The following is a 15,530-nucleotide window of genomic DNA, read 5'->3' as shown; positions in this document are numbered from 1 at the left end:
CACCTCAAAACAATGGGAAGGAACAGGAGAGATGTAAAAGAGAGAAAGGGAGCTTGGAAATCAAGGTTGAGGGAATGAGAAAGGAGGTCTGAGGATGGAATTGTTACCAAAATAATCTAGCACCTCATCAGACAGAGCGACAGTGCATTGTTGTTAGACAATCTGTTTCATCTGGTTGGCAGGTAGGGAGGGAGGGGGGAGGGAGGTAGTATGAGTGGTAAATAAATTTGTGAAAGCATGAGACTTCAAGAATGAAAAGAAAGAAGACAGATGTGAGGGTCGACCTTGTGACGCATCTGAGAAGAACCAAGGCTTGAAAGTTATAAATCAAGGCACCCTTTTTGAGAGATGAGAGGGAAGGCCAGGGAGAGTCTCTCAGAGACTGTCTATACTCCTATCTACACAATGTCTACCACCAATATCTCAGGCATCCTCTCTCTAACAGGTGCCTCTCTATAACAGGTTTGTGCATTCATATGCCAACAGCCAAAGCAGGTGCTGGAGAGGAAGTTTTAAAGGGCTTTTCATTTTGATAAATGTTTTGGCTTTTGGAAGAACAGATGTTTAAGTTTTGAAGATGTGCCTTCCAAAGAGTACTTCCTAGCGCAGAGAAACCTTCGGGTAGCTATTGCGCTGTACAAATGCAATAAATAAATAAATACTGAAGGTTTGGCCCTACAATTTGCAGACCTTAGTTTGGCCTCACAGGGCATTTTGGCACTTAATACCTTGCTCTAAGTTGTTTGGATAGGCATTCCAGTAAGGTACAGTGCTCTTCGCCTGATAAAGGATGAGTTGGCAAGGGCTGTAGATTCATAATTGCGATATGTGGTAGACTTAGGGTCTAGGGCCATGCGTTTATGAACCAGAATGACTTGGGCACCAGTGAAAAGAAAATATTTGCTGTTGATACAAGGCAAGGAAGGTGTGATCTCAAGGAATGACACTGACTATAACCAACTGATCATGGGCCTCATGACTGAAGTTGTAAATGTGCATGAGGATTTGAGAGCTGGTGGTTAAATGTTGACCTATCGCTTCAGCATCACACTACCCTATACACATCCTTGATTGGTGCAGACAAAACAGGTAAAGCAGGTGGGCTGGTGGGTGAGACAACTGAAGTGAAAGTGGAAAAGAAGAGTGTGTCCGTTTCCCAGAGAGAGAGAATGAACCAGTGTATCTTTCATTAATCTAAGAAAAACACCTGTATATTCTATATATATTTTGGACCATATAACTCTATCAAGTGCCTTTCTAATGCCTGGTTCTAATATAAGAAAAGGAAGTTGAAATATCTTCTCAGAAGAATGATATCTTGCATGAATTTTAAACTGTATTATGCACTTACTGATAATGTTCTGCTACGAAGGATGGTAAGACAACAAGGGCCTGGTGGTCCAACCATTAGGGGATGGACTGTATTACTTAAAGATGGTAGATTTGGAACTTGAGAAATAAAGAAACTGAGAAAAATATAAATTAATAAAATATAACAAAGTTTACCAAAGTGTTGACCTATCAATCTGATATTCGACTGTCTTTCCTTTTGGTGACCAGGAAATATACATAAATAGTAGTGCTAGAAACGTGCTCCTGGTGGTCCTTCTCTTGCTTTTTGGAGCGGCTTGGTAGGATTCAGTCCACCATCCCTAGCCATATTTGGAATGTGGCTGGAGATCATAGGCATAAACCTGAATAAGTATTGCAATGTCGATACAAATCTGCAAAGTACCGCAGAGCCAAAACTGGGCTGGAGATTCGTTGATGATGAAGTAGACTGTCTTGAAGGTGTCCCCCGCTGTCCACAAGAGCACCATTGCCACACTAGGGGGAAAAAAGGAGACAAATAAGCATATCAGGTCATCTGCCATTCCTCTGAATAAAAACAGAGTGTACAAATCAACTGAAGGTGCATCTAAAACACAGATAAAACATGTTCTTCTTTAAGAAGGATTTATACCTCAGGCATGTAAGTGCCCACTGTCAGCTTTAGGACAAGCATATTTTTAGACTTACGTATTCTATTAATCTACTTGTGTAATCAGTGTTAACACACTAATGTACCCCATTCACCTTTGTGGTCCTCCTGATGCCAAACTTCAAGTTCAAAAACTAAAACACTAACATTACTTCTTTGTAAATGTAGTATGCCTGGTGCTTACCACAGGACAATGGCAATAAGAATACAAAATTGGCTAATGTGCATGTTGCAGAGACAAGAATGTCTTCTGCAGGTCTTAGATGACAACTTCATTATGATAGTTCAGTGGTTCTTATGCTGTGGTCCGTAAAGCCTATTCAGGGGGTCTGCGACTTGGAAAATTTAAAAATATGAACAGATTAAGGAAGTGTATAGTAATAAAGAAGCAAAATATACACATTTTAAAATATTCTGTAAATGCAAAGGAATTTCAAATTAGAGGCTAAAAAGTTAGTTTCCTCAGATCGAATAATGGGAGCACTGCAAGTGCATCAAACAGAATATAGTATGGATGATGATTGGACTCATTTGAATTTAGAAACGTTCCAACCTTCCAATTGAAATAGATATTTTGATTTGTTTTATATTTGTTTTTGAAATTATGATTCAATGGGAGTCCCTGTGTTCCAATAATGATTAAGTGAGGGTCCACAGAAGTCAAAAGAATAAGACACACTGGGATATGTCAGTGGGTTAATACTCTACTACATGGAAGGACATTATTGAATAATATTGACAACTGATGGCTTACGCTGGAGTTAGGTCTGCTAAGATTGACCTGTAGAAAGCACCACAACGTGATAATGGGGTGATTTTGCAAAGCTATGCATGGTATTTATTTATTTATTTGTAGAGTTTTAAATAGCACGGACTTGACCCTTGGGTATCAGAGGGCTTCACACTTACATTAGGTACATTTGGAATACAGTTGGAGTAGCAGCATTAATATAAATAATATTCCTGTACCTGACTTTCTTATCGGTTTCAGCAAAAGACAATTTTTACAAGGTGTAACAGTATTTCTATACAAATGGTTCAGATGTGCTTTCCGTGAGTTCTACATCAGAAATGGTTCACAATCGATGTTTGTGTATTAGTCACAATACTGAAGTGAATAGTCCAGCCTAGGGAAGGAACTTGCTCATTAGGAAGATCTTCGCATCCTTATTGAATGGTGCTGTGTTTGGAACTTTCCTAATGTTTGGAAGGAGTGAGTTCCAGATTCTGGGGGCTGCTCCGGAGAAAGCTCTGTTATACGTTTTCTTCTTCTGGAACATAAGTAGTTTCAGCAGCAGCTCTCTGGTGCTCCTAGCTGGTCTGTTTCCCCCTGAGAGAGCTCAATTTTCTGCGCTAAGTACCTTGGAGTTTTGTAGTGGAGCGCTTTGTGGGTAGTACATGCCAGTTTGAGTTGAATTCTGGCTTTGTATGGTAACCAGTTTAATGCTTTCAGGTGAGGGGAGATATGGTCGTATTTTCTGGATCCAGTAATGAGTCTTGCCGACGCATTTAGCCATGCTTTCAGTGGAGATGTGGAAATTTTTTATAGACCAGCTAGGGTTGTACATCAATATTCAATCACTGAAAACAACTAAGGACTGGACTGCCAGTTTGAGGTCCGCCATAGAGATGAGTGGTTTAATTTTTCTAATATAGTTCAGGTGAAACCGGGCACTTTTTGTCATTGATTTGATGTGGGATTTCATGTCTAGGTTCTTGTCAAGTGTGATTCCCAGTGATTTTGCAGATTCGACAAGGGTAGGGGTGCAGTTTAGCCCTTTGATCAGTTTGGTCCATTCCTTCACTTCTGTGGGTTTCTTCGGTGGTGATATTAACAGGAATTCCGTTTTTTGTGCGTTTAGTTTCAGTTGATTGCTAGTTAACCAATGTAATGGCATTTTTAATGCCTCATTCATTTTCTTTATGTCTTCCAGTGACGTTATCTTGATGTAGATCTGAGTGTCATCTGCGTACATGTGATAAGATATGCTTGCGTCTTGGAGAATTTCTGTGAGGGGTTCGACATAAAGGTTGAATAGTGATGGGGATAGTGTTGATCCTTGAGGGACTCCAATCGAATTTGGGCATGATGGGGAAAGCGTCTGGTTGACCAGGAATCTTTGAGTTCTGTTCTGTAGGAAGGATTCAAACCATTTCAGAACAATTCCAGATAGTCCCATCTTGTCTTGAAGCCTGGCAAGCAATTTTTCATGGTTTACGTGTCAAAGGCAGACGACAGGTCAAGAAGGACTAGTAGGTATGTTTGATTGTGATCTAGGGCCTGCAGGGCATCATCCACTATGTGCAGGATTGCTGTTTCCGTACTGTGGCCTGGTCTGAATCCGGATTGGCAGCCGTCCAGCAGCTTGAAATTGGCAATGTGATTGCTCAGTTGATTTTGTACACATTTCTCAGTTAGTTTGGCAAGTATTGGAATATTGGTTACTGGGCGAAAATTAATTGGCTCTGCCAGGTCCGCTGTAGGTTTTTTGATGATGGGGAGGACTTGACCTGTTTTTAGGCATTCTGGTAAGATCCCTTGAGATAGTGAGGTATTTATTATTTTTGTCCATACTGGAACGACAATATGATTGATTCTTTTAAGCATTTAGATGGGAGGGAGGTCATTGTAGTGGTTGTTAGATTTGATATCCGAGAGAGTTTTGTCAATGGTACTCTGTTCATCTAGCCTGAAAGTTGCCCATTGTGCATTGTTTTTCAATCTATCATGATCGTTTGTCATGGAATCATTGTACTGTGTTGGTAGTAGGCTAGGAAGGTTGTCAGCTGCCAACCTGAGCTCTCTTTCTAGCGTGCTGGCCTTGTCAGTGAAGAATGTTGAGAATTCTTCGCAGCTCAGTCGAGTTTTAGTATTTTCTTGTGCAGATTTGGTCAACTTATTTGATTGTTGCTTTAACATCTCGAATAGGTTCCGCGGTCTGTTTTTGGCGCTGTCTAGTTCTGATCTAAAGAATTCCTTCTTGGAGTTGAGTACCTTTTTGTTGTGTTTGTTTCTGATCTTTCTGAGTGTTTTAAGCTGGGGGATGATGGGTGCTGTCTCTTTCTTTCTGCAAGTCTCAGTTTCTGCCTATCTTCATTCAGCATTAAACCATGGATTTTTATCCTTCTCAGATATTTTTTTTAGTTTTAGTGGCATGGTGGAGTTGACTATATTTGTCATTGACTTAGTGTAGTGTTCAGTGAGTTCGTTAGCGTTCAGCAAGTTGTTAGAAAGATTTAGATCCTTCTCACATCTTGCTATTAGTAGCTCAATATTAGGCTCTTTGGTGTCCGGGGTCCACTTTTTCAGTTTGACCGGCTGCGCAGTCTTGTTCTTTTTTATTGTGGGTATCAGGAAGGTTATGGCATGGTAGCCATTTTCAGTATGGATCAACTAAATGGGCTGCTGAACTGTTCCTTAGATAAGGAAGTGTGTGTATCTGGCGTGACCAGAAGTGAAGATGTGACACCTTTGGGCATCCATTTTGTTGGAAGTATTTGCCTCACACACCCATACAGGTGTCATGCTTCATCATCGGCGTTGCTCCTCGTCGGGGAGGCGGTGCAATCCCAAGCGGGCTCACCTCAAAGAGGGGCTCTTTGGCGGAGATCTTTTAAATCCAACTGCCTTATGGTGAAGTGCGGGTGTGCGGGTGATGCAGTATGTAGCCTGGGTGGTGATTTAAAATGAAGTAGAGGGTACCGGAAACTACTTTATTCTGGAGGTCCCCTACTGCAAGTAAAAGCGTGAATCTAACTATCTAGGTGCCAGCAGGTTAGGTATAGTGGCCCTAGATTAGATTTAGAATGAAATTGGTCAACATGTTTCTCGCCTGGGTAAAGTACCCGCGATTCATCAGGACCTATAGTGGGTAAAAGCAAGGTCTACAAACATTAAACAACATGCTGGTGTCATGTGCCTAGGACCGAAATTGTGGAATACTTTGTGTTACCTCTGTAGCTTTGTCCTATGCCTAGATGGGAAATAAGAGTACAGGGTTAATAGCATTTAATGATCGCCAGAACAGATACATGGTCCAAGACCAAATTAACACACAATGTCATGCTAGTGATAGTGTATTTATACTAGCTTATAATCGAAGTGACTGTATTGTGACAACATGAATTAATACTGTCACACCAACCTATTATAAGTGAAAGGCAAAGTTTTAAAACCAGAAGTATAAAAACGGCAGCAGTCTTTCAGGAGAGGCACCCTCCTTCTCGTTTGATAAGTAGGTACAGTGTGTGCTGAAGTTGTTCCCACTAGGTGTGCATAGTGCATATTGCCGCTATAAATGGAAACCCGACTCACCTAATGGTCAGGGACTAAATGCCACAACAATGCTCGGCGGGTTGGTACTGCAGGATGGAACCCATGAGGTATGGCTGGGGGGGGGGAAGAAGGCATGTACAGAGTCATAACACGACTTCGATCAGGATTATCAAAGCCCTCTATGGATTCGGGTTGAGAACCCCCGATGTTGCCATACGAGCAAAGATGCGTTATACGAGTCCCAAAGCGTCCCTCGTTTGTCCTCCTTACCTCTCAATCACCGCGTAATAGCTTCCTCACCTACCCATCGCCGCCGAGCTCGGATAGATGCTGGAGCTCGGTGGCGAACGCCATTTCTAGGCGGAAGCATCATTGTTCGGTGCGTAACTCCGCCCCCAACGTCAGGTCAGGTGGTATTGTTGGTAACTATGGCGGCCATTACAGAAGGGAGGTAGAAGTCTTTTTTAACCAGATATCGGGTCAGGCTAGGTAGTGGCTGCTTTGTAGGAGGGGGTATGCCCTACTCGCATGTACCTTGAGAGGTAGTATATATTGATTGAATATGAGAACACGTTATTCGCCCTTTGTGAAAAATAGTATATTAGCGCATTGTATTGGTCACTGCTAAAGTTTGTTGAAGATTAGTCAGATGTCTGAGAGTGGATTAACGCGCAATATGTTGGTCTCAGCTAGTCGCGTTAGGTTCAGGATGAATACATGTGTCAGGAATTCCAGCACTGCAATTTTATAATGCGTGCCACGGAATGTCCTCATTCAAGCCCCGACTGTCTGACGATAATCGGTGGATCCACATTTGTTCTTTGTGAAACAAGGCATGTTTTGGGCAATTGGGGCTAGATTCAAGTACAAGCCATTTAAGAGAGTCTGTGGTATGATTAGCCTCCACATAATGTTTGCACATCTTGGTATTGGTCTTTCTACAGCGGAAATTACTGCGGTGTTCAGTGATGCGGGTTTTAATCGGACGTGTCGTCATTCCTATGTATTGTAGTCCGCATGGGCAGGTAAGCATGTAGATACAGTGTGAGGTATTACAATTAGTATGTCCCCTGAGCTCCCAATTGAAGGTGTCAGTGAGTTGTATTGTCTTATGTACGGCTGTGTAAGCACAAGCTGTACAAGAGCCACAAGGATAATGACCTTTCACAGGGGGTAAATGCCATAGTGTCTGTTGAGACCCCTTCTTGGTGACTTTGGGTCTCGTGCTGATCAGGATGTCTTTAACATTCTGCGATCTTTTGAACGCAAATCTTGGTTGTTCAAAAGTTAGGTCACCTGTGTTCAGGATAGCCCAGTGGCGTTTGATCACACTTTTGACTTTAGTTGACACGGGGGTGAATGTTGTGACACAGGTTATAGGTTGTTTCTCTACAGGTACCAGCTCCCGTTGTTCGAGGAGCGCCTCTCGGTGGTTATTTCCAGCTCGTTTTTGTGATGTAGAGACATCTCTCACAGGGTATCCTCTATCCAGTAGATTCCTGGAAAGGATTGCTGATTTTCAGTACCCATTTCAGGCTTCACAAGTTATGCAAATAGTTCAGTTTTGAGGTACATTTGCATTTAGCATTTAATGTGACTTCCTAGGGTGGCACTATTACTGTAGGTCCATTGGTCTCTACTCCTCTACCTCCTATATCACATAGTCAGGGTCACTGGCATTATGCAATTTTGCGGCTGCAGCGATTTTTGCATAGTTATAGATTTGCCACATTTTGCACATTAAACCATCATATGCTGCATAATCTGCATAGTGAGCCAGAAACAAAATATTTTTTTGTTACAAGCAGTACAAAAGTTACTAAAAACACAGCAGCACATTTTGCTGCACAGTGGAAGCCCTTTTGCAAAGGTTGACTGGTCATCTTTCTTCTGCTTATTTCTATATTTAGGTATTAAACTGGTACTAATGAGGTGCATTTAATGCCCAGCCAGTGTTATCAAGCTTTAAAAGTACAAAATAATGAAGTAATACTCTTAAAAATGTGCCACATTATGCTGCATAATTTGCCTCTTCTTGCCGCATAATTTACTCATTCTTGTCACATATTTCCAGTGGCCCTTCACATACATAGTTTATCCTCCCACGAATCCATCTCTTCATCCTTGATATCCACAAAAATCACACATTTCTCCACCTACTAACCACCCTCAGAAGGGTATAACACAATGGTTCATCACTGACCTCACTGCGTTGCATGTCCTAAGACTCACAGCAGGAGGGCAGTTGTCTACATCTTTTGCAGCTGGTATCAAGATCACCATGAACACCCAATGACCTAAGTCTCATTTCCTTTCCTCGTTTGAACTGGTATGTAAAGTGCATCTCACTCAATTCCATTTGATTGTTGATTTTTACTAAAGGACATGTAGGGAATCTCTGGATCTATAATGTAATGCCTGCGTATCCCCTTTATTTGCCTCTAAATTGTTTTTCTCAAAAAAACTCAATTGATTCTCAAATTACATCAGTCTATCTGTCTGAACTCAACAAGAAATCTCAGATGTCACACATGACTCTTAACCAACAACACACATCAGACACAGCCCAGGACACTAGCATGCACACAACACTGTTCAAGCTATATATGTGGCTGTGTGTTATTATCACACCGTCAAACACCAAATTAACCAATTTCTCTGGCTCCTATTCCTCAATGATCATCTGCTTTACTGGCTGAGACTTGTTCAAGAACCTAGCTGTCCTTGTAAAACTAATCATAGAGTGAATTCCATAATAAAGGATAGCAACTGTTTAACCAAACAGGGCACTCCCAATTTTAACTAGAGGAAACTTAGGATAAGAAAGCTTCATAAATATTGCAAATAATAGAGGTACACATCCAATAACCCATTAAACCTTGCAAGTAAGCATGGAACTGCTGGAACCTATCCACTCGAACCAATCCTTAGTCTTGCCCCTATAACAATCAGCCCCAACAATGGTTTTAACATCTTAAAGGAGATAATCAACTTCCTTGTCAGTTAGGCAACATGTTAACATCTATAGACTTAACATCATCCCTATGTGTAAATACCAATAATCTTCAGTTTATAGTTTGCCATTTGTCCATACTCCAGATCTCTCCTCTAAAAACATGCAAGGTCATCAAAAATTATGAGGTGTCAATACTAAGTACCACTCACATTGTAAAATGAGCAATTTAGGATGTATCCCCTATCATAGCATTAAACCCATCAGTTGCATGCATTCAATAATCTCTGGCATATTTGAGGGAGGGTATAATGAAGTTTATTCTGTCCCTAAATGAGACTGATTCCTAAATTTCAAATTTAGGAAAGACTGAAGCCCGCAATAGGCTCAAATCTTCTGGTAAACTTAACAATTAGCTGTTGTGTCAACTTTCTGTACCCATTACTAAAAAGACAATGAATCAGGTCCATACAGGATAAAAACATATCCTCTCAATACAATATTCTTTAATCCAGACCAACATTACTCTTCCCATGCTCCCTGTTGTTCATTGGTGCATATTATAAGGAAATGCCTCTTTTTGCATGATCACCCCCTTAAATTTTGGACTGATGCTGCTGGTATTTCAACTCTAAGAGTCCACTGAGGCCTGCAAACCAGGCCTCAGTGTCAGTGTGCTAACCCCTTATAAAGTGTATGGTGAATTGGCTACCCACAATTGGAATTGTGTGACTTACTTATAAGTCCCTAGTATTTGTACCAAAGGTACCCAGGGCATGTAAGACAGAGTGCCCCCTCAAGGCTGCAGCACTGGTTGTGCCACTCTGTGTTGGACCAAGTATAAAATGGCTCTGAGCATGCCTACTGTGGCTTGGAAAAGCAGTTTTTAACCTCTAAATCGATTTACCATTTAAACTAATGGCAAAGTCGGCACTTCTCTTAACAATATATGTGAGGCCCATGGAGTCCTGAGGCAGGGACCTATATATTATTAAGTAGGGCATATGCTTTTAATCTGTCCTGACAGCAATACTTCAAAATTGTCGTTTTGATGTGGAAAAGTTGGTAGCCATGTTGGTTAACACAGTTACCGGTTGAACCCTCAACCTGGCTAACTTCTGAATGGGACTACTAAAATGGGTGCTTCAAGGTATCAAATTAATCGTGGCATTAAACTCGACTTGATGCCCAAGTCGTATTTAATGTCACTTTTAAAGAAAGGCAACTTTTAGAAAGTTGCCACTCTGGAGCCCAGTTTGCCCAGTGGCCTCACATGATTGCTGGCCCCCAGACACCTTTCTGCCCGCCTGGGGAGTAGTGTGAATGACTCCCAGGCTTAGGAACAATGGTAGCCTGCAACAGAGGGAGATGTTATCTCCCCTTGAAGGAAGTCACTCAGGGTGTTGGTCCAAAAGGTGAGCTTCAAAGGTGAAGATGCCTTTAGTGGGCAAATGGTGTTCACACTCCTGAGGTGTTGCCACTTTGTAAAGGTATACATGCTGGCGGTGAAAACAGAGAGGGTAGACCGGTACCCAAACTGTTTTTCTCGTAGGTGTGAAGCCCACATGTAGCCACACCTCTAGAGTGGGTTACCAAGCTCCTAACATCCAAGGAAGGGTTCAGGCGTCTTGGGAGTGGGCAAACTATTGCACCCTGGGACTGCTAGATGCCACACATATTTGAAAGTCATCCCAGGGTAGGAGGGATCCTGGTAGTCCATTAGCTTGTGACCACATCATCCCCCCAGGACACCTTCTGGGCATAAATATGGCACTGGTGGCACACTGCACCACCGATCACGCTGAAACTGGAGAAAGGACCAAAGAAGGAATGTCCGCTGATCCCTGAACCTGGTAAGAGAGGCTGCACCATCTGCTGGACTGCACCTGCCGTACCTTGCGCTAGTGAAGAGAGGACTATGTTTGCGGCTCCTGGCTCAAGGAAAACGCTCTACTAAGACCCAGATCAAAAAAGCAACTACAAAGATCAGTTTTATGACCCCCCTGGAACCAGCACCAGGGCCTTCAAAGCTCAAGTAACCTAACTCGGTAGGTCAGTAGCCACTTATGTAAAATGACCACTCACTGCCGCTTGATGCCTCAAAAGGCTGATCCTCAGTGGTCAAAAGTTGTACTCTAGAACCGTACGAAAGTGCTCCCACATCAAAACACTGCTGCGGTGTAGTACCAGAAAAACACCAATGCTGATAACAGAACATTAGTTATAGAAATGTATTTGTGTAGCTAGAGATTCCTTTAGTTTCAGTGGAGTTTATCTACAAATTCAACAACAAACAATAACAAAAATGTTTTAAATTCTACTTCTCCCTGTATTGTTTTAAACGTTCTTCTACCAGTTATACATCTAGAATTGTCACTTTAAAAAAAACATTCTGTGCAAAGCGAGGACTGTCATTCAATTTTGTGAAACGTCTACAAGGCCAATAGAGTTGGGGCAGAGTAGCTGCCTTATCAGCAGGGGCGGTCTGTGCAAGTAAGAGTGGTAGGGCGTTGGAGCGGGGTGGGGGGAGTCAACAGGTGACTGAGATGGAAAATTAAATATTTGTTTGATTTTTCCTCATCGTTGTCTGTCGGCTCCAACTCACCCTGCCCCACCGCCACACCTCTCTTACCTGCATGGGCCGCTTTTGCTTATCAGTCTCCCCCGTGTTGGAAAATAAACGCTAGAAATTTGACATGTCGAGGCAAGGTGGGAAACCTCATGGTGCCACCTACTTTTGGCAACAATTTACAAAAAACACCAGGAAATTCCCTCTTCTTCAGTTTAAGGGAAATGCTCCAGGGGGCAAAAATGATATTAATGCGGGTATGCTGAAAATCTTTGCACCGTTTCTGCATGGAAATGGCTGTCATGCAGCCTACTGGCTATTTAGAAGTATTGCAGTTTCAAGGCACCTATTGACAAAAGGGTCTCTTCATGTTCAATGCAACAGTCTTTACCCCTCCAAATGTAGTTGCAACTTTGTTTCATTGTATGACTCAAAAACACCAGGGGCAATATTTGCTCCTAAAAAAATATTGGAAAATATCAATTTGCCCACATTTGCCTAGGCTGTCATTACAAGTGCCTCTTAATTCCGAGAGGAGCGGAAACAGCTCTTAGAGAACTAACTTAATTAGTAGAGGACCAGCTAAATTAGTTAAGATAGAAGGTAGGGCACTTAGATTTGAGTTTCCACTAGCTCAATATTAGCATTGCTACATCCAGCACATCTAAAGGTATATGCCTTTCAGCCACCCTATAGGTACGCTTCGTAATTCTTAATGAAATATTCAAGCACAGGCAACCTTTACTTTTGAAAGGTCTCTATTGACTAGTTAGTGCATGGCTGTGGGAGCGTGCTATTGATGTAAGCTCTTCAAAGGGGGTGATATCACGCCCTGCATGAGTAGCAAAACAAGTGGGTCTGAAGTGTGCATGGCTTGAGTCTGGTGTGAGTGACAGTCACTGCATTTGTCTGATTAGGTGTGTATCAATGCAGAGGAGTAGCTATGACTGCTAGAAGAGTGAATATTCCATCAGGCGCTAAGGAAATTATGAGAAACTACCAGGAAGGTCTTATCTGTGGAGTTGAAGAAAGGCCACATCTGGGAAGAATGATTTCACCTAAAAGGCTCCAGTCGGAGAGGCTTTCTCAATATATGGAATTGCATCTGCACGGACAAAAGAGCAAAATGGCCCAGCACTATGCTCACTCAAGTCACCACCATGCAGCTTCTTCAAGGGCCTTCAGATCCTGGACCATCCCTGTAGATTTGGAAGTAACTGAAACTGATTACAAGCTATTTTAGTCTCAGACCAACTGAATTCCGCCAAGACAGTAGTGTATGCCGGGCCTGGTAGCTTAGTGGACTAATGCCTGCACTGCAGGGGCCTGTGTTCAACCTTATGGTCACAGGTTCAAATCTTGGCGGGTCCACTCAGACTTTCATCCATCTGAGGTTGATAAAATGAGTACCGTTGAGTAACAAGAAACATCTGTAATTTAGTGCCAAGATACCTCTGGGTGAACATGTGCTTTACAAATACACTCGTTATGAGGCAATGCAGGTTACCACTGTAGGGACCCCATCACAATGGGCTGCCCCCCAAACAGGTGGGATACTATTGCCATGTCCAGGGAAGGGTCCAGCCACGACATACAGGCAGGTTACAAGCCACAGTTTTCTTCACAGGGATGGTAGGAATTCCCACACTTTTTAATGGGCCTACAATAGAGTTATGTGTGAGGGACAACCCCTCATACATATTCCTCACATTGCAGAACGTCTCTATTGTCCGCACCCTAGGTAAGGTGATTTAGCCCCCAAGGATTCATTTGGAGAGTCCCTTTGCCATGCAATGGGAGAAGATCAATAAAAGAAGCAGAGGCACTAGTGACGGATCTGATTTTGAGATTGGATGTCTGCTTACTTGCGTGGTTGTTTCATCCGTGGCAAGACTCAGCAATACAGATGGTTCTGCTATGTAAATATACAGTTGGACTGACTATCTCCAAGGAACCAGTGAGATGGTGCAATCTAATCTTAAACTTCATCACTGTCCCAGTTGTAACAATAAAGTGTGGCGCATAGCCAAACTCTTGTCTTTATTGAATAGAGATGTCTGTGTTGCTGGGGGAGTTTACTGCCTCTTCTTCACCCGCCAAATTTAGATATGCCTGCCTACCCTACGGCACTCTCAACACTTTGGTAGGAATTGCTGTCATGGCGGTTCCTGTCACTATGGGAAAAGTTTGATGAGAGGCTTTGTCAAACATGACTGCTGGCCACTAAACCTTTTCAACTTTTGTTACTGTTCAAAACGAATTCCCAAAGCATGGGTTTGTTTTTTAAGGAAAAAAAAACTAATGACTCACACCATGGGAGTTTTTCCCCACGGTGTTGGGGTCATATTTCCTTTGTTAATGTCCCTCACCAGCAGGTATATCCTGGCAGTGAGGGACAGTAAAACAAAAGCCATTTGACAGCTCTCTGTAAATAGGGTGGATGATTGCATGGCGGCACCCTGGCCATCGTGCTGTTGGAGAACGTTTTACACAACAGTACATTTTACTCTCTTTAAACTTACAGTCTGTCCGATTCAAATTCGGAGGGGCTAACCTTGAGTTTGGTGGACAGGGTACTCTGTTGCTCATCCAATCGAGTACTTGAACGTCAAACTCTAAATCAGTTCCAGAGGCACACATAATGCAAATAAGTTCTGACCCTGCTCCTCATGGAAACAGTCCATCCAAACCTTGATCACCTCACATATTCACCCTGTGGCCCACTGCTTTTTGGTTGGGAAATTTGAGATTCGCACCCCCCCCCTCCCCCCCCCCAAATCCCACTGGCTAAGCAATGCTCCTGTGACTGCTAGGACTTTTAGAAAACAACAAGAAGCAATCAGTCATGGGGAACCTTGTGTAACTTTGTGTAACACTATCAGGCTGAATTGCTTCAAGTCCAATGGACACATACACTTTAACATTCATTTGCATATCTATTTCTATTAGTTTTATCCATGTTGGGCTAGTCTGAGGGCTTAGCATGTGATCTACCAGAGGAGCCAATGGGGGCACATTTTCCCCAAGTACACCTCCTAAGGAAGCCCCTGTAGGTGCTATAGTTATGTGAGATTTCAGTCCACTTCCTCTGAAACCACATGATCCACCTAGGAGTAGCCAAATGTTCCCACTTTGCCACTACCTTGCAGCCCTCGCACCTTGAGTTCCAATCAGGAGTCCCACTTTTGAAACAAGCCTACCCACATGTATACAACCTAATGAGAGCCGCAAGATTCAATACATGTCACCCAACACCACTGGAAACTGCCCATAGTTAATTCCTGCACCTGTAAAACAGGCTGCTAACAAATGGGGGTGGGGGGAACGATAGGCATTAGGGGAGTGCCGACTGAATAAAAAAAACACTTACCTGGATACGGCTGGCCATCACCCCTCCTCTGTCCTCTTCTCTTTTCCTGGGCAGCATAAACCAGGAAGCACACAGCCTCTCTGACTCCCCTGACCAACCACAAAGCTGCCTTACAACAGCGTTGTGACTGGTCCGAGCGCCGTTGTTCAGCGCTCAGACAGGGGCTGGGAGGCTGTGCATGTTCTCCACCCCGGCTGTAATGCAGCCTGGGTGGAGAACATGCAAAGTGCGCATGACTTTCTTGGCCGGCCTGAGTGGGACGGCCAAAATGTCATGCACACCTAGGAATTGCCTACCACTTCTACCCCAGCTCTAAACAGCCCAGACTCGCCTTGCCCCCAAACCAACTGAGCCAGTATGGTTAAATAAAATGATAACAAC

The 15,530-nt window shown here is 42.9% G+C and overlaps 1 protein-coding gene across 1 annotated transcript in view; it reads right to left on the bottom strand.

The window, feature by feature from the left end:
* Positions 1-284: 284 nt before the first annotated feature.
* The window catches only part of LOC147677956 (solute carrier family 66 member 2-like), a 203,824-nt gene continuing 188,578 nt past the window's right edge, over positions 285-15,530 (bottom strand). Inside the window, exon 5 of the mRNA XM_086945835.1 lies at positions 285-1,827. Coding sequence (XP_086801961.1) covers positions 1,653-1,827 — 175 coding nt within the window. The 3' untranslated portion in view covers positions 285-1,652. The remainder of the gene's footprint in view (positions 1,828-15,530) is intronic.

This window comes from Lissotriton vulgaris, chromosome 12 (assembly GCF_964263255.1).
Source record: "Lissotriton vulgaris chromosome 12, aLisVul1.2, whole genome shotgun sequence".
Taxonomy (NCBI): domain Eukaryota; kingdom Metazoa; phylum Chordata; class Amphibia; order Caudata; family Salamandridae; genus Lissotriton; species Lissotriton vulgaris.
Note: the sequence above shows the minus strand (reverse complement) of the source record. Positions and strands in the feature narration are given on the sequence as shown.